Source organism: Pyrus communis, chromosome 8 (assembly GCF_963583255.1).
Source record: "Pyrus communis chromosome 8, drPyrComm1.1, whole genome shotgun sequence".
In the NCBI taxonomy this organism is placed as follows: Eukaryota; Viridiplantae; Streptophyta; class Magnoliopsida; order Rosales; family Rosaceae; genus Pyrus; species Pyrus communis.
The window spans coordinates 1,684,900-1,709,178 of NC_084810.1; the positions used below are offsets into that span (position 1 = coordinate 1,684,900).

General features: G+C 37.3%; 3 protein-coding genes and 2 pseudogenes across 3 annotated transcripts; all 5 read left to right on the plus strand.

Moving 5' to 3' along the window:
- Positions 1–7,002: 7,002 nt before the first annotated feature.
- Positions 7,003–9,950, plus strand: LOC137741815 (uncharacterized; annotated as a pseudogene).
- A 3,896-nt stretch (positions 9,951–13,846) lies between these two features.
- LOC137742097 (uncharacterized) lies at positions 13,847–16,779 on the plus strand. The gene is made up of 7 exons (XM_068481844.1): positions 13,847–14,114; positions 14,400–14,470; positions 14,920–15,028; positions 15,396–15,478; positions 15,778–15,936; positions 16,122–16,229; positions 16,407–16,779. The coding sequence occupies exons 1-7, from the start codon at positions 14,042–14,044 to the stop codon at positions 16,557–16,559; spliced, it is 756 nt and encodes a 251-aa protein (XP_068337945.1). The 5' UTR covers positions 13,847–14,041; the 3' UTR covers positions 16,560–16,779.
- A 415-nt stretch (positions 16,780–17,194) lies between these two features.
- On the plus strand, positions 17,195–19,705 carry LOC137742096 (uncharacterized). The gene is made up of 6 exons (XM_068481842.1): positions 17,195–17,302; positions 17,393–17,587; positions 18,363–18,674; positions 18,832–18,996; positions 19,317–19,400; positions 19,490–19,705. Exons 1-6 carry the CDS (start codon positions 17,273–17,275, stop codon positions 19,595–19,597), a joined length of 894 nt encoding a protein of 297 aa, XP_068337943.1. The 5' UTR covers positions 17,195–17,272; the 3' UTR covers positions 19,598–19,705.
- Positions 19,706–19,862: 157 nt separating this feature from the next.
- LOC137741816 (uncharacterized) lies at positions 19,863–20,976 on the plus strand (annotated as a pseudogene).
- A 492-nt stretch (positions 20,977–21,468) lies between these two features.
- LOC137742265 (uncharacterized) lies at positions 21,469–24,247 on the plus strand. The gene is made up of 6 exons (XM_068482086.1): positions 21,469–21,718; positions 21,801–21,995; positions 22,889–23,200; positions 23,358–23,522; positions 23,849–23,932; positions 24,012–24,247. Exons 1-6 carry the CDS (start codon positions 21,689–21,691, stop codon positions 24,117–24,119), a joined length of 894 nt encoding a protein of 297 aa, XP_068338187.1. The 5' UTR covers positions 21,469–21,688; the 3' UTR covers positions 24,120–24,247.
- Positions 24,248–24,279: the final 32 nt, after the last annotated feature.

The window sequence follows — 24,279 nt, forward strand, 5'->3', positions numbered from 1 at the left end:
TTCCCGGGCCCGCTCCACCACCGTAGCACGATATTGTCCGCTTTGGGCCCCAACCACGCCCTCACGGTTTTGTTTCTGGGAACTCACACGAGAACTTCCCGATGGGTCACCCATCTTGGGAATGCTCTCGCGCGCTACTCGCTTAACTTCGGAGTTCCCATAGAACCCGAAGCCAGTGAACTCCCAAAAGGCCTCATGCTAGGTAAGGATGGGAATATACATATAAGGATCACTCCCCTGGGCGATGTGGGATGTCACAAGTGATATTCATTTTCACTTGTAAGTGAGAGGTTTTAGGTTCAATTCTCGCCAAATGCGAATTTAAACCATATTATTACTAACCCATTGTGAGGCTAAGCCCACCCTCTCCTCCCTTGGTGTACATATCGTTTGTTCAAAAAAAAAAAAAAAGTGTTTAGATTTTGTAACTTCTTGTGTTGTTTTTACCATGATTTATGGATGAAAAGTTAATGTTTAACTTTTTAATGTTATTTTCCCTTAATTTTAGGATAAATTAGGTTCTCATCCTTCCTTCCTTTTGATATTCCATTGATTAAAATCCTATTCATTTTCAATTTTTGATCAAGGTCCTTGGGTATTAATAATATCATTAATTATTTCAATAATAAAATATTTTTTTATTTCTAAATATATTCATTTAATGTTAAAAATGTTACAATTATTATATTTATATTTATGACTAAATTTTTTATCATATATTTTTAGTTTTAGTTTGTACTCATTTTTAATTTATAATTTTTTTTTAATTTGTACCAATTTTCTTCTCAGTTTTAAGTTGTACCCATATATTAATTTCTTTTGTGCCCATATTTTTTAAAGTTTATTTGTATTTGTACACATAATTTATTTTTTTATTTTTGCTAAATGTACCCATGCTAATTATATGTACCCATTCATGTAAAACTTTTTAATCTTAAAATCTACTCATTCTTAAATATACCAATTTGTTATATGTAAAATGTACCATTTTTTTATTATATAAAATCTATTCAAAATTTTTTTTAATCCATTTTTAAACTTATATGGGTACATTCTTTTTTCTTTGATTTTAAAATGTATCCATGTCAAGTTTAATTGAAGAAATTTACTAATGTTATTAAGCCTAATATCTTTTTTTTTTTTTTTTTTTTTGTGATTTTGAAGAATGTACCCATGTTTTGATACAATAATTTTTTTGGTTAATTTTGATGAATGTACCCATGTTTATACACACACACACACACACACACACACACACACAATAGTATTTTTATATTTTTATATTTTTAATCCCACAAATTATGGTTTTTTTATTGTTTAAAATCTCATTTATATAAACAACTAAAATTTCTAATTTTTAATTTAAAAAATATAGTAACGTACCTAGAAATAAATTATCACATTGATTTCAAGGACCTCGATCAAAAATTAAAAACTAACAAGGTTTCAATCAAAGAATATTCATAGCTAAGGACCACATCCAAAGTCTCTCATTTGTTTTTGGATATCTTACATTGGGACCACCCTATGTTAGAATCCTGAATCCGCCACATGTTACTAGGCAACTCAATTAAAAGAGAAGATGACAAAGGTTTTGAGAGATGAGAAGTCACTGCAACCTTAAATATATATGTTTCCCATGCACTGCATCACTAGCTCCATAAATAATATAGCTTACAAAATTCATGAACAAAAACAATAAACAATAGCATGATAAGAGTTGCAAAGACTAGTTAACCAGTTGAACAAAGTAATGTGAACGCTCCATTTATACCCGAGTTTGATGCTCTTATAGATTAGAATAGGTCGTGTCAAAATGAAAAACAAGACAAAACATGATCGGTGGTTTTATGCATGAGTAGTAGCAGTACTGTAAGTACGTACCACTTCAGATTTCAACCTCAAGTTGAAAATGTTCTTGCATGACATTGCAGTTGCAGAAAGATTATGATTCTTAAAACGACATGTGATTGTTAATCTAATTGGACTCTTCTGTAAATGCTTGCATTTTAGTAAGCAAGATCTGATTCCTCGCATACAAGTGGATTTAACAAAACCAATGCCTGGCCCTGAATCCGAAACCCAATATGAATGTCGATGTGATTAATCCCAAAGGCTTAACTAACTAGGTTTATATGGCACCTAAAGTTAATTATATATATATATATATATATATATATATATTATATACAGAAATAATGGGAGAATTTTCATTAGACATAACAATTAAAAAGAAGAGGACGAGTCTTTAGCGCAATAGAAATATTGTTTTTTGTGATAAAAAAATCATGAAAACAGTTTATTTGCAACATAAAAGTAAAGTTACATACGATTAATTTTTTTTCCAATCCTTGTAAAGCGATAAGTTTCGTTGGTTTGGTTTGAGGTCCTCCTCTATAAAATTAAAAGCAAACAAATTAGATTAAATAAAGTGTTCCAACATCAGAGTGTCGTTTTGGTGATGGTCAAATCAATGGTCACTTTTCCCATTCGGGATTAAAAGAATAACCCACTTTATTCTGTAAAAAATTTCTTGGGACTCCACTGAATCTACTTAGCTTGGTCCTATATATGATCACAAAGTAACTTGTAAAAGTTTAATATAATTTATAACACGGGTAACTAATTCATCATTAGATTCCATTAAATAATTTTGTCTAGGGTTTTTTATTCGTAGAACTTTCTAGTTATGATGTAACATATATGTGCGTGTGTGTGTGTGTGTGTGTGTGTGTAAACAGAATGCAGGATAGTGCGGATAAGTATATCAGATTGGTGATATGAACAGATCTTTGGCATGCATTTGAAATGATTTTGTCTAATCATATAATATATATGATCAGTATATAGGATAGGGTTTGCTAGCTTGGTTTCCACTAAGAGAAACTGAACGATTTGGTATGGGATTTTTACCATTTTGGGTTATGTCATGCTTGATTAGTACATGCTAATAACAGTTCAAATCAATAGAGATCGACTAATAGTCCAATATACAGAAATATTCTCACAGGAACGCAATTGATGTGAATTGGGTTCACAGTTGATTTAAGTTTTATGAAAACCAGTCATGTATGTTACACATGCATTAACAATTAGAAGTTCACTCGCGCATGCATATGGATTCTCAACTCATTATTATATAAGATAAATAGGTCAATTATATGCACTAAATAAATTATGAGACATATTGTCAATAGTAATCATTCACATGCATATAATATGAACTCAGTTTGAAGTTTAATGTAGAGGCCGACTCACAACCATATGAGTTATACATGCATTAACGGTTGAAAGTCATTTACTTTCACCTAGACTCTCCCACTCATTATTTTGAGATATAAATGGTCAATCACAAACTTATACTGATAAATATATAGGGTTGTGAACATCTTTCATGTCTTGTACTGATTTCACATCGATCGAGACCACCTGGTTTAAGTCAGATCACGCGTCCGCCCGGGACTTGAGGGATGGTGGGATGAAGTTGAAAACAAAAAAAAAGCAAAGCTTTTTAATCATCATGGATGAGAAACCTTTCTATATATACTGTATTCGTTCCATTCCATACGGATATTGTTGCATCGACCATTAATTCATTGACACCCAATCGACCGATCAGTTTATGAGTGGCGAGATATCGAGTTGAAAATTGTTAAGAGTGGTTACACATCGGTAATGAATAAGATTTATTACTTGCTTATATGGTTTTGGACTACTTTTTATATTGCCAATTAATTTTACAGTAGAATCTCAATTTCATCATGACATCAGAGTAGGTTGTCCCTCTTGTGAAAGCCCAAGAACCACACGTACTTACGCGTCACCCACTTGTTATAGCCCAAGGACCACAGATGCTCACGCGTCACCCACTTGTTATCCACGTGTAAGTTTGAAAACTGGCCACACGTGTAGGGCGTGTTGAGAGTTGTCCCACATCGATGAGGGACAATATTTGCTATGTGCTTATATAATCTTAGGTTACTTTATATATTGCCAACTAGTTTTATGGTGGAACTTCAATTTCATCAGACAATATCGATGTTGTTGAAGTAGGCCCTCGGCATGTCGACCTGAAAAATTCTACATAGTATCAGAGCCAGGGAAAGGGTTTGTACTGCCACGTGATTGGGTGGGTCCCCTTTGGGCCCGCGATGAGTGAGTCTCTACATAGCTCCACGTAGGTCAAAGTTGCCATGTGGGTGGGTCCCCCGTTTGGTCCCGTGTGTTGGGTAAGCCCTGACTTGGATCCACGTGGTTGCCGATGTATGCATCTCCACGTGTGACCCACAAAATAGGGAGTGCAGGGGCGTGTTGGAATCCCATTTATCCCACATTGGTCAGAGGGAAGGAGATAAAGCAATTCATATAGGATTACCCCAATCTAACTAAAATCCAAGGCCTTTTATGATAAAATATCGCACCTGATTAATTGAACAAATGATAAAGTAAAGATAAAATTAGTGTTGTTGAAGTGTGTTATCGGTTCGTCGACCTAAAAAATTCTACAAAAATAGCCTACGTAACTGCAAATTATTTGCTGCGGGTGGTGGCTGGCTCCTACCAACGTCACAGCTAGCTTGCCAGCTCGGTCAAATACCAATAAAAAGGACTGCAATGATACTGTTGAAGCAGTGCGTAAGTAGGACAAGGATTGTTTGTTTTCCTACTTTCGATGTGCTCGGTGTCTTTTTATTTGTATGGCTCGGTGTCTTTTTATTTGTATGGTTACGGTTAAACCACGTTACTAATTTATATTACTATTCATTTTTATTTTATTATTTTTATAAAAAAATAATATAAATATTAACGTGATTTAATCGTAAACACGTAAAAATTGAAGAGTACGAAAGAACACTAGAAATGGAAGGCAGACAATTCGTACCCGTGTAAGTAAAGGCGTCATTATTGGAGTATGACTAGCTAGCTGGACGTGCTCAAACGTCAAATAAAGCTTCATTTTATACCCTTTGCAGAGATATATATAGCCTTAGCTGCCACGTTTCACGAAGATAGTTTAAATCAATCACACAATAAGTTTTAGGATTATACTTGAGAGTACTTCAAGTCAGTAACGCAAATAGGATTTTCGGGAGAGATTCGGACCCTCTGCTCAGAAGTGGATCCAAGTCTTTGGGGAGATGATGCTCAATGCATGGCTCGCGTGACGGGTGAACAGCTTGAAAAGAAACTTCAGTGGGCTACCCTATGAGGCATATCGGATGGGATGAACTTGTCATCTAGTGAGACCAACATTGAGGGAGGTTCTCATATTTTTGTGGGAAATGCCTTATGAATAACGAGTGTCCCTACCTACCTAGAGTTTTTCTCATATAATTGAGATATTGCCACAATGAAAACCCATTTCGGCATTGTTCTTTCTTGCTGGGAGATGAACTTACTATAGTCAATTGAAAATACCTTAGTTCTATGAAAATGGGCTTAATTGTTGCAGAGGACCACATGATCCTACACCTGTATGTTAAAATTCAAAGGAAAACTAGTGAAAATGATTTGAAAACTTTGAGTTTTAAAGATAAAAACAAAATAAAAGGTAAAATAAATAATACCAGGATTGGTTTTTTAGTGTAAAAATGTGGTTTTTCGTTAAAATGAACAGTACCGGGAACTTTTTGTTAAAATTCCTAAGGAGGCATCAAGAAGTGCTTGGTATTTTGTCGTATGAACCTTTTATTTGGAGGACCACATTTTGCTGGCCAACTATCTGTCTCGCCCTTGACCATGCCTATTACTATTCCTCCTGCAATTTAGTACCAGGTACCCTTTATGCTTGAAAACTGAAAAATTGTTCTCAAGGTCCAGCGTTGCTTTACTAGTTATTTGGTCAATTTAAAATAAATTTAAAAAAAAAAAATGTAAGCCAGGCTCAGTGATGAGGATTGTTTTCGAGCGGAGGTGATGAAGAAGCTAGCCCTTATTAACAGAGTATGTTGAGCTATGAATCAGATTTTCCAGAGTGCATTGGAAGGGTCTTCTCGCTTGTGTGCCAGAGCGGCTGCGAAAAACCTCTCAATGCACCAGCTTTCTTTTCATAGTTTGTTTTAGGTCCAGTGGGTTAAGATTAGGGCCGTGGATTGATGGAAGTGCCCAAAACTTTGTTTAGCGACGGCACTTGGGTAGGAATTTTCAACCCAGACTAAAGAAAATGTCCAAAAGATAATGCCCACTCTTGCCACCAGGTTGGGTATGGCCCTATGGGTACAGCATAAGGGATCTGATCTACATAAAACCGGTTTGGCAATTGGAACCCTTTTTTATTTGAACTAGTGATATTAAGGTTGGAGATTTATACAATGTATTCGGAGCTGTGAGCATACAGTTGAACACTTTTAGTCACCTGAGTTAAAAACTCTTTGTGACCATTTATCTCATTAGTTTCGAGCTTTTAGTCCCAATGGGACTCGAATGATAAAGAACTTGAGGGTTTATAAGTTTGTCTTCTCTTCTTGATGTGTGATTTTCTTTTTTATTTAATTTTTTTTAGATTTTTCTTTTTGTTTTGTAATTTGTCTTGCTGGTTCTTACCTTATAAGTTTTATAGAGGAGTTTAGTCCTATGTGCAAACAATCTTTTTCTTGTATTTTCTTTTTCAAGAGAGCTAGGTACGGTCTATGTCCTCTCTTTTTTTTTTTTTTTTTTTTTTTTTCCTTGTATGGGAAATGCTAGGAAAACTAAATTTCTAAACCAAATAATGTGGATGTTGGTAATTAGATTATTACTTAAGTGTTGATTAACGTGCTTATTTCTTATTGATGACATATAATTTGGTTTGCAAATTTTGTTTAAAAATTAATCTCCCTAGTATTATCATGTATGTGTTTTCTTTTGTAAGCTTGGTAGGTGTATGTCCCCTCTCTTTTCTTGTATTTTATTTTTCTTATGGAAGGTTTTATATCCCAGTGTAATGCCAACAACGTGTTTTACTGGACCTTTTCATACGTCTTGTCGCATGCAACTCTTACCTGACAAATGTGGCACTCGAGCATGACCGTCAAGTATATAGTGTACGTATAGTCGCACAATCACATGGAATGACGAATGAACTTCAGAATTTGTCATCTTAAGGGAGTGAAATTCCATAGAGCTAACTTGAACTCAATTCCAATCTTGTTTAATCTTAATCACTAAACAATACCTACGATAACAATAATTAATTACATAATCCAAATTGGTAATTAGTACAATGTATCTGAAATCTGGACCGTTTTGTGTGTGTGTATATGTATATTTATGTGTATGATATTCAAATAGTACATTCCTCAAACATTTGTCTAAGTTACCTATTTCATATTTTGGTTTGGGAAATTGCAGGGCTGTTGCATACATTCCTCTCACAGACTCAGTCCTATCAGTTCCAGCTTCTGTTCTTACAGTAAAGCCATAATTTCTAATTTCCTGTTGCCTCACATTTAAAATTTTGTTATTAAAGCTAACAATCAAACATGGGTATGAATGTTATGTATGTAGTCTGTAGCACGTCCAAATTCAACATTTAGTGCATTATGTAGTGTCCGCTTTTCGTTTTTGTGTAATGTTTAGAACTTATCTTAATTTTGACATTTTTCGTGTTAACCCCTGTTGTTGAAAGATGAGGGATCCCGTTCAATGAATGACTTGTTTTTTGTTTCCAGCTTGGTGGAGGTTGTCTTTATGGCTTGCCTGTTGGATTCATTGCTGATTCTGTAGTGCAACATTAGGTGCCACAGCTTCATTTTTCCTAGGAAGAACAGTGAGTCTCTTAGGCCATTGATTTTATCAGTTCTTCTGTATGTGTGCTTGGATGCGTATGCTTTTGTCATTTTACCTTGGATTTGATAGCATATTGTCATTAACAGCTTAATTTGTACGCTTAAGCTTATCTTACCATTTTATCTTGTGCAGATAGGAAGATCTCATGTCACTTCCAAACTTAAGAATTATCCGAAGTTTCAAGCTGTTGCTATTGCAATTCATAGATCTGGTTTCAAGGCATGAGTTCTGAACTTTTTGGACGTAGTATGCCGGGATGTGATATAATGTGTGGTTGGAAGAAAAGAAATTCTTGCAGTCACAGTGACCAATACCAATACCATTGACATATTCATAGACATATTGTGACGATTTCTGATAAGTAAAATTATATTTTAGAATTTGACAGGGCCATATCCGTAGCACAGAATAGTTAACCAAGGGTGATGAAACTGTACACATATGACCATGTGAGAGTTCTTATCTCATGCGAACTTAGAAACCCCTGCATATATTAGAGTAGTTTATCAAGGAGAAAATTCCCCCCCCCCCCCCCCCCCCCCCCCCCCCCCCCCCCCGGAATCTTGAGACCTTCTAAAAGCATCCCCAATGAGAGCTTTATCCTCTATGAGATTACCACATTTATTGCCTTAGCGAAAAATTTCATCCCCAATAAGCCGGAAAATGGGGCTAGATCCACCACTGGGGCTAACAACTTTCTTTTTTGGGTATCATAAAATCGGGCTACATCTAGCCCCAAAAAACAATGGATCCTACAAAAAAAGTAGTAACTCATGTGAACAAAATTTTATCACTCTCCCTCCACTTGCGAATACACTTATACTCTCATTTTATTATTTTTTTAGTTCTTTTTTCTTACTTATTTTGCTTGCAATTTGGCTAATTAATAATTGTTTTAAATTCCATAAGAAATAAAATTTCAAATTGATTTAACGTTCATGGGCATTGATGGATGAAATTTTCAAATAATTTTCTTTCAAAATTGTATGATTCTAATTTATCAATTGATGCTAGGTAAATTGTTGTGTTATACGTGAAAATCAAATTATTTCAGAGGGCGAAGTGGGGGGTTGCTTCTTTCAACGGATGAGATTGAGATAAGGGAATCTAATCCGACTAACAATTCATTAGTGATGAAATCTAACTTTGTCACAATTTGAACTTTTTAGGTTGAAGGGTTCATTAAAAAAAAAAAAAAGATATCACGTCCAAAAATCAACTTAAGAAAAGCTAACACAAAAAAAGAAAAAAAAAAATCATCACTTAATCAATTTACAACATAAATAAATATATATATATAACCCCATATAGAGCCTGAAAGATATAGCCCTTCATTAGGAAAGATTCCTTGGAGTTCTAAAAGAGGCTGTATTCACCATTTTTCCAGTTCCATATAAAAGTACCTCACTGGGGATGCTCTAAGTAGTGTTAACATCCTGTAGGATGAAGTTTAAAGTGATGTGCCAATGTGGTGTAAGCGGGTTTTGCCCCGCTTACACTTGATTGCAGTATTAGTAAGTTTAAAATTCTGCTAGTCGATGTATATGTTATCTTGCAGATAAACATTTTATCAAAAACTGATCTGAGCTTATATTTTTGCTTCTGTGGTTTTCATTCTTCATTTGGTGTTTGTCTAACAGACAGTTCTGCTACTTCTGCTTGCTCCTTTGCTTCCATTTAACATGCTGAACTACCTCGTCTCGGTGACTCCTGTTAACGTAGGGGACTATGTGCTGGCATCTTGGTTGGGGATGATGGTGTTCACTCGCTTTATTTAAATACTGATTTAGCCATGAAGATCATTTTTTATCAGAGCTCATAATTTACTCATCTATCCAAATTTTAAATCCGAAAAGTTCAGCGCCTAGAGCAACACACTCAATGTTCCTGATCTGCATGGAACTACGTGACTACTGCATCCCTTCCGCTTCTTCAATTGATGTCAGTATCCGCTCGTGGTTGCAGGTGTTTATCTCGAATTGTGTTATAGATAATTTTCTTGTGGTTAACATGATATCTCATTCTTCGAACAGTATATTTTGTTTGAGAATGAGATCATTTCTTTTCCTTTCAAGTATTCTTTGCGAAATTTCGAGTTCCTTGGTGTTACTTGCACGGTGATTCTAATGATTTGCATTCCTAAAGTTGCAGAGGCTTCATATATTGGACAAAGCAGTGGCTGAACATGCTGACACATAGAAGGCATCTTGTCCCCTTCAACGCTACGCATCGTAGCAGATTCGTCCTTGGATCTTCAGAAGACTCTCATCGTCCGGATAAGCTCAGAGCCCGTAAGATAGTATCACGAAAAGAAACTGCAAATTCGACGTAAAATTTTCATCTCGTTTACGTATAGATGTGATATTTTTGCTTAGGAATGAAGTGTAAATGTGCATAATGTAAAACCATTTGTGAATGACAATGAATTATGCTGAGAATCTTTGACAGAGTAGTTGACTTGGTAATCAAGTTAATAAAATGTTTTATGATTCTCAGAGCCTTAAAGGAATAAACATATTGGAGTCCTAATTACTTACAATCAATCTATGGGCCTTTTATTAAGAGAATACAAGGTATAAGAGTCATGATGGGACTCTAATTGATTAGAAAAGATCAGGGTGGATATCCTTTCCGTTAATAGGGTGGAATTGGTTGAAACCCTAGCTATATAACCAAGAAGCAGTCCCTACTTCCATACCATCGGAATCTCACAAAACTACAAACCTATTTCGCTAGTAGAATTCATAAAGAGGTATTGGAAGTAGAAGACTACTTCAACTTTGCACTAGAAGCACTCATGGCGAGAAGTAAGTATTTCACGTAGGGGTGGGCACGGTGCGGTTCGGTGCGGTTCCACTCCTAAATTGGAACCGGAACCGAAATATATTAACGGTTCGATTCGGTGCGGTTCCACTTAAATTTATGACTAGAACATTACGGTTCGGTCTACACCGGTTCCGATTCGGTTCTTGCCGGTTTACGGTTCCTAATAATAAATTATTTGAACACCAAATCATTATGCATTCAAATACATCTTCTAAAATGATTACATAAAGTTGCATACAACACATCTTTTTTAATGCAAATGTCTTTGGTAGTGGCATCAAGTCAACAAAAAGAGACAACTAAAATACATATGCACTGGTCAATCAGTCAACAAACAAAAAAATGATGAAACAAATTGCAAGTTTTCAGACTTCAGAGAGCAAGCAAGAAGCAACAGCTCCTGTACACAATTTTTCAACCTATTTTTCAACCTATTATACCATGACATGTGTGTGTATATATAATTTATTTATTTATTATTAATAAAACGGTTCGGTTCGGTTCGGCGGGTTCTTGGTCATTCGAAACCGGAACCGAAACCGGTTTGAACAGTTCGGTTCGGTTTTTCACTCAAAGTTGACTTTTCCGGTCAACACGGTTTTTTTTCTTACGGTTCGATGTGGTTTTGCGGTTTTGCGGTTTTTATGCCCACCCCTAATTTCACGATCATATGCATGCATGCCATTAATGCCATGCCACATGCATATGTGAGTATAGTCTGCATATTGTTTTCTTTTGTAATCACTAATACCATGCTGTTAGATCTTGGGATATTCTTACACATAAGAGAAAGAAGGTTTTCTTCTCTAGCATTCATGTACTTTGTACAGCACCCGAAATGATTTGTTTTCAAATTTACACAGCAATAACAAGGTTCTCGAAGCTCGCCAAACTCGTTGCAGTTTGCAAGCATTCACATCAAGAATCTCGTGCGTCAAGTCACAATTCATAGGTTAATGAAATCTCATGAAATTCAACAAGGATATATAAGTTGAACGGTCTTTTTTCTGCTTCGACCAATTTGCTTTGATCCCATAAGCTTGGATCGAACGTTCCATCTGGTGCCCTGCAGTTTCCTTTTCCAGTTGAGTAGAGAATCTCCTAAATGTCTCTGGAGTAACAAGAGTCATGTTGATGCTCGCCACCCACGCCCAACCCCGCCTAGCCGCCAGCCATCCCTCAGCAGGCAAACTCTCCTTCTCTCCGTCTCTCTGCCTTTGAAATAGATGCTACCTTGTCAATTATTTTCTATCCAAACTTTCGCCAACGCGTCGGTAGTAATGTGTTCATGTTATATGGTTGGAGATGCCAAAGTGACAGTAGTTTGATCTCAAATTTTTCGTGAACTAGAACAGATCAAGTGTACCATGAGAAGCCGCTTTAATAGCTTAAGAACTCGTTTGGATGTGCTTTTAAAATGATTGAAAGCATTTTTGAAACCAATTCTTAGTAAAAATGCAAGTAAATCCTGGAAAAGTACTTAAAGTGCTTCCTGGAAGAAACACATAACTGGTGCTTCTTGTAGAAAGCACTTCAAGTGCTTCTGGAACTCAAAAATATTTTCTCTAATAGCGTTTTCCGTCATTTTAAAAATAAATCTAAACAAGCCATAAACCAATGAACAACGCAAAATAATTTTATTTTTCACATAACATTGCATGATTAGTTTAAAACGCGCCACTTTAGTGACCCGGCACACCCCTTGAGGCACCACGTGCTCAGTGACAATTTAACAAGAGTTTCGAGTAAAATTGTTTTACCATGTGCAGTGTTCTAAAAATCGGCCTAGGCGCTGGGTGGAGGTATGCATATGTGATTAGGTCCGAATCGTTAAGAAAAATCAGGGAGCTGTTAGGCGCCCACCTAGGCGCTCTTAGGTGGCTTGGGCGGTCTAGGCAGCTGTCTGGGCGGTCTAGGCAGCTGTCTAGGCGGAGTGAAACGGTTTCCTGGGAAGAAATTCCATACAGAAACCCAAAATCGCAAACTCAAATTTTAACTTGAAATTAACATGCAGAGCATGGGTTAAGCTACCTGAGTTTCGAACGAGACTAATTCGAGCTCATGGGACCCCAAGTTCGACGGGTCCCTCGCCGGAGCTCCACAGCAGAAGCTCAATTTTCAAAGGTTGCAGCTCGATTCCATTAGAGCAACTCTCACCGAGAACCCCTGCTTGGATTCTCTTACTTTCCATCATAGAATTTAACATGCAAAGGTACCATAGGGATCCCCAAGTTGCGCATGTCTTGTATTTGGTGGTTTGGGGTCTCGATTTAATTGGAATTTGTGGTGATGGTGCTTGGAGCTCTCTTTGGCTATAGTGGTTTAGAAAGACGGCAAAGAGTTCGAAAGGGAAGAGAGAGAGAGAGAGAGAACCGGTTTTCAAACACAAAAATGATGGTGATGTGTGAGTGATGATAAGAATTGGTGGTTGAGCATGTAGGTTTAGAGAGAGAGGGAGAGAGTGAGGTGAGGGAGTGGAAAGTGCACATGAACGTGGGGTGTGTGTGTGTGTTAGAGAGAGAGAGAGAGAGGGAAAAGATGTGAGAGAAAGTCGTGAGAGAGGTGTGAGAGAGATGAGACCAGTTGATATGAAATGGGGAAGGATGCATGCTCTGACCAGTTTTGGTGCCCCAAAGTTGAAAGTGTCACCAACCCAGATAAAATCATAAATAAAAGACCCATGCTCTGACCAGTTTTGGCTCCAAAGTTTAAAGTAGGACACCAATAAAATCATAAATAAAAGAGAGAGGATTTCGGGGATGATACCAATGGGAGTGGTTTCATTAAGGGATAACTGGCATGGCTTCCTAGTAGTTTTATTATTAACCACCCAACCCATTACTTCATATTTTTATTTTTATTTTTTAAAAATTAGATATAATCATTCAAAATGTCTTAAGTTATATGGCACATATGCTTAATCTGTTTTTAAATTTTAGACTTGTTGGATACTCTTTTTATATTTTATTATTATTTTATTATCTTATCTATGAATTTCATATAAATATAATTTTTTATGTGTCAATATGCATTTATTTACAAGATATACAAAAAATTAACCTAAATCCGCCTAGACCACCCGTCTAGATCCTCCTAGCTGCCTAGGCACTAGAAACTAGCTAGCTGCCTAGGCACTAGAAACTAGCTCGCTGCCCGACTAAGGCCTAATGTTTTTTAGGACCTTGATTATGTGCCGTGTGGCATCTCCACAAAGTAAAAGTATATTCTAGTGTGGGTGGTCTCACCTTCCCTCTCTTCCGTATTTCTAAGGCCGTGTTTGGTTGCGTTCCTCTTATTTCTCAGCGCCTTTGAAAGGAACGTTTCGTCGCCCTTTATCTCTCTCATCTCTTTTCTCAAAATCTATCGCCGCAGAAAAAACCCAGAAGCCCAGAAGAAGCAGAAGATTCAAAGCCGCAAGCTTTCAGATCAGATTTGCATCCAATCAATCATGGCGACTCCCGGCGTTCTCAACAGAGAAGACGGCTTTTTCCTCAACTCTCCTATCCTCGAACCTCGAAATGGTAACCCTCTATCTCTCTCTCTCCTATTTTGTAGAATCGATTTCTTGCTCATAGTGTGTAAAGTTTCAGACTTTGGCCGTTTTGGTGATTTGGGTGGAGTGAAATACCGTTTGGGGATTTGGGGTTTTGATGGGATTTGATTAAATTTCTAGGTTTTTGTGTAAGTTTGATTACCCAGATGGTGGAATGATATCATCTTTCAAGTTTACTGTTTAGTCTTTGATTAGTTTTGTAAATTGATTGTTAATGTTGGAATGCTGGATTTTAAGTGGTGTTTTTGGACAGGAGAGAGTGTCAAATCCCGTGGAATGTCGATTGAGAAGAAGATTGAGCTGCTTGAGAGCATGGCTGGAACGGTACTATTGTTATTTGTTTTTATTGAGCATTGATTTAAATGGAATTGTGATTGTTATTGTGTGATAAAAATTGGTTTGGATACAGAGTTAAACAATATTATCTACCCTCAGGGGGAGGGGGTTGGGCTTAACCTCACAATGGGCTAGGAATAATGTGGTTCAAATTCGCCTTTGGCGAGAATCGAACCGAAGACGTCTTACTTACAAGTGAAAGGAATACCATTAGACGGTAGTATTAAGTGACAACTGATTACTTTTAATTACATAAGGACTTAATACTGTTTTGTGAAGCTAGACAAATGTAGTGTGTATTGGTTAGCCAACACATCTTATTTTGCTTTAATACTTTGTAAAAAAGTATGAGCTTGAAGAGCGATTAATTTTCTGCAAGCATGATAAATGATTCTTTGAATTCAATTCGTGTTATGACAATTCTTTTCTTCTGGCAGGTTAGCAACCGACGGTCTCGAAGATGGGTAAATGATCGGATTTTGTTGGAACTTGTTCCTCGTCTAAATGCAGAAGAAATCAGAGGCTTGTTTGCTCCACCACCTTGGGGTACTCATATAGAATCTTCTCTTAATATACCTGTTTGATGCGTGGTAAATTCTATTCTATATGCGTTGCTTATCCACAAGTACAAATGTATTTATCATATGAAGAAACTGTTGGAAGTTCTGTGATTATTTGAACCCACCTACATTTACTCTACCTTGATATTTATGGTTACTGGCTTACTGCTTTTTGAAAGGATAGTGCTATTCACACACCCATTTTCACCTCCCAGACACCCTTGTTAATTTTGTGGCCATTGATTTTTCTTCAATTCATTCTATCCGATGGCCAAAAATTGGGAGGTGTGTGTGAATAGCACTACCCTTTTGAAAAATCTCATACCAAAATTGGCTTTGGTTTGAATGTACAGGTGATGATGTACCGCTGTCAGCATTTTGCATGACTAATGTGCGAGAGTGGGATACATTTAGGAATATAGACATGGATAAGCAGGTCCTTCACCCACTCTCTTCATCAAAAGCATGTTTCAATCTTTAATTTCCTGCAATGCAATGATTTCAGATGCCATTAAGTGTTGGTAGAATTTGAATTAAGAAAATTATCCTAGCAGTCATATGAATGCACGACTTTATTCAAATTAGCGTTTTAAATTGTGTCATACCATTTACGTAGCAAATAATGTGCCTCTATTTATTTATAACCAGTCTGTATATCTGCATATGTTGTTATAGGATCATTTTAGAGGTTTCTGAGTCGCACGCCCTGACTCTAGCCTTCATTTCGTTTGACAGGCTAATGTGATTGATTCCATGAAGGGCCCAAGTGCAAAGAAGAAGAGTCCTGTTGATGCTGATAAAACGGCCGTCTTGAATGCATGGCGTAGGGTTGATTGTCGAACAAGAGAGGCACTTCGCCGTGGCGTTTTCGCAGAACTTGTTGAGTTCTATGAGGTAATTGCAATTCCTTATGTTTATCTCATATTGGTTCCTTTATTTGTCTAGACACTTTTTGTCATCACACTTTTCTCTTCAGCATCTTTGGCATTCCGTTTCCCATATTCATCTTTCTCTAAATCAAATTGCAACCTGACAAAATCTTTTATTGTCATTGAGTATAAATTCCCTTCTCTTTTCAGGAGCGCGTACGGGCCTTTGTTACAGAGACTGAAGATGGAGATGGAGATGTTCTGATCCTGCAGGTTCAAGATCCTCTCCGTCGATTGTTGCTCCATGGTGTTTGCGAGGTACATTTTCTCATTTATCTTTTCATATGTATTTTCAACTATTAATTCATGCCGGATCATGGAGCTGTGCATTGAGACATCCACTAAAAGTATTGCACGACGAGATTATCCGTTCTGCACGTCATCAAAATCACTGTTGGAAGTAATCTAATATGCATAAACTGATGTTTGAAACAGTTCTACAACTTGGTCTCGGTGACGGTTGCTGAATCGGAGAATGGGGAGTCAACTAAGATGACAAAGATAACGAAGAAAAAAGGGCGTCCGATCGAACTTCCAAAGATCACTCTGTCCCATTTCTTGAAGATGAACAAACAAGGAATGTGGTGATTCCATTTCCATCTGGTTAATGTGTTAATAAAGTTGGGCATCATGTGTTGTATGTAACCTTGTGAATTACGCCATGTAAATTACTCACTCACATTGCCCTGATCGTCTCCTACAAGTAGTTCATTGATCTCTCTAGGATTTGTACTCTGTAAAGATTATGTTAGAATGTACTATTTCCGTCGCTCAACGAATGAAGTTGATTGCGAGAACTTGATTTTTAGCTTCGTGTGTCGTATTTTCAACAGCAAAACTGATTGGCGAAAGCTAAAGTGTTCATACGGTTTGAATTTGAAACGACACAAGAACCAGTACAATCATAAAAGGAATTAACTTGGCTCATTGATGGATGATGATGAGTTTCTCCTCAAAGTAATTTGTGATAGAATCATGGAATTTCATACTTATCGTTGGAACTGTTTCTATTATAAATCATTTTGTAATATAAAAAATCAATAAAAGATGAGATCGGTCACCTTGTCTCTTGTCTCTTGCTTCTCTAGTTTTTAATCTTCATCTTGTGTTTGATACTGCTTTAGCATTTCTACTTAAAAGTGCTATGTGATTTGCTTTTACCAAAAGCGCTTTTGTTTTAAAACTCTTTACCCACCTGCGAAGAGTAATATATATATATATATATATCGAGAGAGAGAGAGAAAGAATGCTACTTTCCAGGTCCTTGCTCAACAATCATTTCGATTTTCCATTCCAATTCCATGGCGAAGAAAGCTGTGAAATACTCTGTGGTACTCTCTCTCTCTCTCTCTCTCTCCCTCTCTCTCTCTCTCTCTCTCTTCTGTGTGTATGAATTGAGTGTTTGAATTTGCTGGTTGCAGGTTGACGCGTTCGCAGACTCGGCTTTCAAAGGGAACCCAGCAGCGGTTTGCTTGCTGGAGGAAGAAAGAGACGACCAGTGGCTACAGGCCGTGGCCGCCGAGTTCAACCTCTCCGAGACATGTTACTTGACTCGGCTCACTGAGTCTGACTCAGCTCCTCGGTTGGGTCTCAGATGGTTCACTCCTTCCAATGAGGTATGAGCTCACCTCCCTTCAATGCAACGCTTTCATTCATATCATATCAATCTTTACACGTTCCTTAGTTTCCAAGTGTTCAACTTTTATCTGGGTCGATATGGAATCCACCAAAAGATTTGAGTGTATAGAAAACAGCCTGGAATTCAGTTTAAATTTGTTCCCTTTAGGCTTTTAGCATACGGATTTATTTAAAAGTGTAACTGGGTAGTTAAAGCAGTTGGAAAAGTGCTTCCGGGTTGTAAAATCACTTGGATTTTATTAAAATTTGGACGTGCTTCTACTGATTGCGCTTCGAGCAAAAAGGTTTCAAGTGATTGATCTTTAGAGTTTCCTTGGTTTCAAGTGTTTAACTTTTAAATGCACACGCTAACAAGGTTGAAATTTTAAATTTACTCCAAAGTTTGATTTATTAGGAAGTAAAAATGGTTCCTTTTTGGCATATGGATTTATTTAAAACTGGTTCCTAAAGACGCTTTCCGACAACGTTTGATGGGAAAAGTTGAAATTGCCTATGGGTTGAACAAAAAGCACTTGGAAGAGGTTTTATTTTAAAAAAAAGTTGGATGTGCTTCTAATAATAATGCTTATGAGCATAAGTACTTTCTAGAAAAGCATCTCCAAACAAGCCCTCACTCAGGTTTCTCTAAATTTTGATGTGATTATGTGGCACTCTACTGAAGTGGTATTGCTAATGCCTTGATTTTGTCACCAGTGTATGAAGTAGCATATGCTTTCTTAATTGATCTTGAAAATTTGATTGCCTTTTGTGCAGGTTGAGCTTTGTGGTCATGCAACATTAGCAGCTGCATACACTCTCTTTAACTCTGGTTTGGTAAAGTCCGACATTATTGAGTTTGCCACATTATCCGGAATCCTAAAAGCTAAAAAGGTTCCAGATGTTAAGACAGCCAACGGTTTGAATACTCACAATGGGGAAGCACAAGAGTCCTATTTTGTTGAACTCAATTTTCCTGCCGACCCCTCTAATGAATTCAACTCTGGTGATGTTTCGGTAATCTCTAAGGCCTTAGATGGTGCTTCTATGGTTGAAATAAGGAGGACAACTGTCACAGATGATTTACTTGTAAGTCCTACAATCCTTCCAGAAACCTACATTTTCAATTCCCTATTATGCTTTCAATTGATAGAAGCGTATAAAACAACGGACAAATTTTTATTTTATTGGATTGCCTGTGCAGTATAGCATGCACTCTTAAGTGATACTGGTTTCATTTTTCAAGGTTGTGCTTCCATCAGCAAAAGCTGTCACAGATTTACAGCCGCAGTTAGATGCAATTCGCCAATGTCCAGGGTCTAGGGGAGTGATCGTTACGGGGATTTCTCCTCCAGAATCTGGATATGATTTTTACAGTAGATTCTTCTGTCCCAAACATGGGATTGATGAGGTAAGCAGCTTGCATTATTCTCTCAGTAAGCTTCTCTCAAGTGCCTGATACCTGGTGCCAAATGCTGTTGCTATGTTAGATGAGGAGATTATGTATCTGCATCAATAAACCTTTCCTTTTATTTTATTTTTTCTGCTAAAGTGGATTTAAAACATTTGAATAACCTGATCGGCCTTTTCCTGTGTCTTTCTTTTTCCGCACGATCTTTATCAGTTTCATTATTCCAAGCTAAAGTATTCGAATATATCTGACTTAACCTGCTAACATGGATTTAAACCATTTGATACAGAAGTCTGAATACTGCTAACTGTTTATGTCAGGATCCCGTTTGTGGGAGCGCACATTGTGCCCTTGCATCATACTGGTGCAAAAAACTTGGAAAGTCTGATGTTTTTGCTTATCAGGCACTCTCTCTCTCTCTCTCTCTCTCTCTCTCTCTCTCTCTGGTATTATAAAAACCTCAATCCTCTCATACGTTGATGTTTACTTTCAGGCATCACCTCGAGGGGGAGCAATAAACGTTCATCTAGATGAGCAAAATCAAAGGGTACTGCTGCGAGGAAAAGCTGTTATTGTGATGGAAGGAACTGTTTTAGCTTGAAGTTGGAGTTAATTTTATTTTGAAGTATAAACATTTGAATAAATGACTCAATTTGAAGGGGAAAGAATTATTATATTTGAATTAAATAAATTTGAGCAAATTAGTTAGGTGCGCCTTTATTTTTCAATTCGAAATTTGTATCCCTGAGTTCTTCATCTTGGCATCTTGAAAGGTGCTACTGCTGCTCAACTTTCTTCTCAGCTGAGCTGCTGAAGTCTCTGTCTCTCTGTCTCTCTCTCTCACATATTCTTCCTGTGTGTATATGATGCGTGCAAGTAGTGTTTGAATTTAATGCTGAAATGGATGAGTGCGGGTGGACGCGTTCACTGACTGACTTAGCTGTCAAAGGGGAACCCAGCAGCAGTTTGCTTGCTGGAGGAAGACAGAGACGACCAGTAGTTGCAGGCAGTGGCCTCAGAGTTCAATCTCTACGAGACATGTTACTTTACTCAGCTCACTGACCCGGACACAGCGCCTAGGTTCGGTCTCAGATAGTTTCACACCTTCTAGTGAGGTCGGAGCTCATCTCTGTTTAGTGTTTCCTTCCAATTTCCACTCGTAATACAAATCGATCGATCTTCGTAGTTCCTCTGGTTTTATGGTTTAAACTCATATCACAGTTTATAATAACAAGGTTGAAATATAAAATCCACGCAACAATTCGAGTGTCTAAGATCCAAATCTTCGGCAGCCACGAATTCAGTAACATTGGTCCTTCACTCTTGCAGTGTATATATTTACTTGAAAAGCAAACTTTTCGTGTAACTCAGGTTTCTCTAAGTTTGATATCAAGCTATCTAGTCTGAAAACTTGAATCCCTTTTGCAGGTTGAGCTTTGTGGCCATGCAGCATTAGCTGCTTCGTACACTCTCTTTAAGTCTGGTTTGATATTTTCCGACATGATCGCGTTTTCAACTTTGTCTGGAATCCTAACAGCTAAAAAGGTTCTAGATGTTAAGACAGCCAATGGTGAAGCACAAGAATCCTCCTATTTCATTGAACTGCACCTTCCTGCTGCCCCGTCTAATGAATTCAACTCTGATGAGGTTTCGGTTTATCTCCACACGTTGAATGGCGCTTTTCTATCATTGAAAGAAGGAGGGCAACTGTCACAGGATGATCTACTTGTAGGTCATGCAATCCTTCCAGGAACCTGCATTTTCGGTTCCATATTGAAGATGAACAAACAAGGAATGTGGTGATTCCATTTCCATCTGGTTAATGTGTTAATAAAGTGGGGCATCATGTGTTGTATGTAACCTTGTGAATTACACCATGTAAATTACCAGCTCACTTTGCCCTGATCATCTACTACAAGTAGTTCATTGATCTCTCTAGGATTTGTACTCTGTAAAGATTATGTCAGAATGTACTATTTCCGTTGCTCAATGAATGAAGTTGATTGCAAGAACTCGATTTTTCGCTTTGCGTGTTGTATTTTCAACAGCAAAACTGATTGGTGAAAGCTAAAGTGTTCATACAGTTTGAATTTGAAACGACACACGAACCAGTACAATCATAAAAGGAATTAACTTGGCTCCTCGATGGATGATGATGAGTTCCTCCTTAAAGTAATTTGTGGGTGAATCACGGAATTTCATACTTACGGGTTGGAACTGTTTCTATTATAAATCACTCTGTAATGTAAAAAATTAGTAAAAGATGAGATCGGCCATCTTGTCTCTTGTCTCTTGCATCTCTAGGTTTTAATTTTCATCTCGTGTTGGACTGTGATTTGTTGGTATGGAAAAAAATGTTCTTGCACGCAAAATGCCTCCTATTTTCCACATAAAAAAAATCATAGGATATGATATGAAGGAAGAAAAATCCCATACATCTTAAGATGCCAACTATTTTCCACATGGAATTCCCAGTTGATGTTGGCTGCGGTTGGAAACTGCTTTAGCATTTCTACTTAAAAGTGCTTTGTGATTTGCTTTTACCAAAAGCGCTTTTGTTTTAAAACTCTTTACCCAGCCGCGAAGAGTAGTATAGAGAGAGAGAGAGAGAGAGAGAGAGAGAGAGAGAGAGAGAGCGAGCTACTTTCCAGGTCTTTGCTCAACAATCATTTCGATTTTCCATTCCAATTCCATGGCGAAGAAAGCTGTGAAATACTCAGTGGTACTCTCTCTCTCTCTCTCCCTCTCTCTCTCTCTCTCTCTTCTGTGTGTATGAATTGAGTGTTTGAATTTGCTGGTTGCAGGTGGACGCGTTCACAGACTCGGCTTTCAAAGGGAACCCAGCAGCGGTTTGCTTGCTGGAGGAAGAAAGAGACGACCAGTGGCTACAGGCCGTGGCCGCCGAGTTCAACCTCTCCGAGACATGTTACTTGACTCGGCTCACTGAGTCTGACTCAGCTCCTCGGTTCGGTCTCAGATGGTTCACTCCTTCCAATGAGGTATGAACTCACCTTTCTTCAATTCAACGCTTTCATTCATATCATATCAATCTTTACACGTTCCTTAGTTTCCAAGTGTTCAACTTTCATCTGGGTCGATATGGAATCCACCAAAAGATTTGAGTGTATAGAAAACAGCCAGGAATTCAGTTTAAATTTGTTCCTTTTAGGCTTTTAGCACACGGGTTTATTTAAAAGTGTAACTGGGTAGTTAAAGCAGTTGGAAAAGTGCTTCTGGGTTGTAAAATCACTTGGATTTTATTAAAATTTGGACGTGCTTCTACTAATTGCGCTTCGAGCAAAAAGGTTTATGAGTGGAAGTGTTTTCTAGATAAGCATTTCAAACGGGCCTTTAACTCAATTTTCTCTAAATTAGATATTGAGAAATTCTTAATCTTAAATCTTAACCAATGTATGAAGTAGAAAGTTGGAATGATTGATCTTTAGAGTTTCCTTGGTTTCAAGTGTTTAACTTTTAAATGCACACGCTAACAAGATTGTAATTTTAAATTTACCCCAAAGTTTGATTTATTAGAAAGTAAAAAATGGTTCCTTTTTGGCATATGGATTTGTTTAAAACTGGTTCCTAAAGACACTTTCTGACAACGTTTGATGGGAAAACTTGAAATTGCCTATGGGTTGAACATAAAACACTTGGAAGAGGTTTTATTTTTAAAAGAAGTTGGACATGCTTCTAATAATAATGCTTATGAGCATAAGTACTTTCTAGAAAAGCATCTCCAAACGAGCCCTCACTCAAGTTTCTCTAAATTTTGATGTGATTATGTGGCTCTACTGAAGTGGTATTGCGAATGTCTTGATTTTGTCACCAGCGTATGAAGTAGCATATGCTTTCTTAATTGATCTTGAAAATTTGATTGCCTTTTGTTCAGGTTGAGCTTTGTGGTCACGCAACATTAGCAGCTGCATACACTCTCTTTAACTCTGGTTTGGTAAAGTCCGACATTATTGAGTTTGCCACATTATCCGGAATCCTAAAAGCTAAAAAGGTTCCAGATGTTAAGACAGCCAACGGTTTGAATACTCACAATGGGGAAGCACAAGAGTCCTATTTTGTTGAACTGAATTTTCCTGCCGACCCGTCTAATGAATTTAACTCTGGCGATGTTTCGGTAATCTCTAAGGCCTTAGATGGTGCTTCTATGGTTGAAATAAGGAGGACAACTGTCACAGATGATTTACTTGTAAGTCCTACAATCCTTCCAGAAACCTACATTTTCAATTCCCTATTATGCTTTCGATTGATAGAAGCGTATAAAACAACGGACAAATTTTTATTTTATTGGATTGCCTGTGCAGTCTAGCATGCACTCTTAAGTGATACTGGTTTCATTTTTCAAGGTTGTGCTTCCATCAGCAAAAGCTGTCACAGATTTACAGCCGCAGTTAGATGCGATTCGACAATGTCCAGGGTCTAGTGGAGTGATCATTACAGGGATTGCTCCTCCGGAATCTGGATATGATTTTTACAGTAGATTCTTTTGTCCCAAACATGGGATTGATGAGGTAAGCAGCTTGCATTGTTCTCTCAGCAAGTTTCTCTCAAGTGCCTGATACCTGGTGCCAAATGCTGTTGCTATGTTAGATGAGGAGATTATGTATCTGCATCAATAAGCCTTTCCTTTTTTCAATTTTTTTTTTTTCCTGCTAAAGTGGATTTAAAACATTTGAATAACCTGATTGGCCTTTTCCTGTGTCTTTCTTTTTCTGCACGATCTTTGTCAGTTTCATTATTCCAAGCTAAAGTATTGGAATATATCTGACTTAATCTGCTAACATGGATTTAAACCATTTGATACATAAGTCTGAATACTGCTAACTGTTTATGTCAGGATCCCGTTACTGGGAGCGCACATTGTGCTCTTTCATCATACTGGTGCAAAAAACTTGGAAAGTCTGATGTTTTTGCTTATCAGGCACTCTCTCTCTCTCTCTCTCTCTCTCTCTGGTATTATAAAAACCTCAATCCTCTCATACGTTGATGTTTACTTTCAGGCATCACCTCGAGGGGGAGCAATAAACGTTCATCTAGATGAGCAAAATCAAAGGGTACTGCTGCGAGGAAAAGCTGTTATTGTGATGGAAGGAACTGTTTTAGCTTGAAGTTGGAGTTAATTTTATTTTGAAGTATAAACATTTGAAATAAATGTCTCAATTTGACGGGGAAAGAACCATTATATTTGAATTAAATAAATTTGAGCAAATTAGTTAGGTGTGCCTTTAATTTTTCATTTCGAAATTTGTATCCCGAGTTCTTCATCTT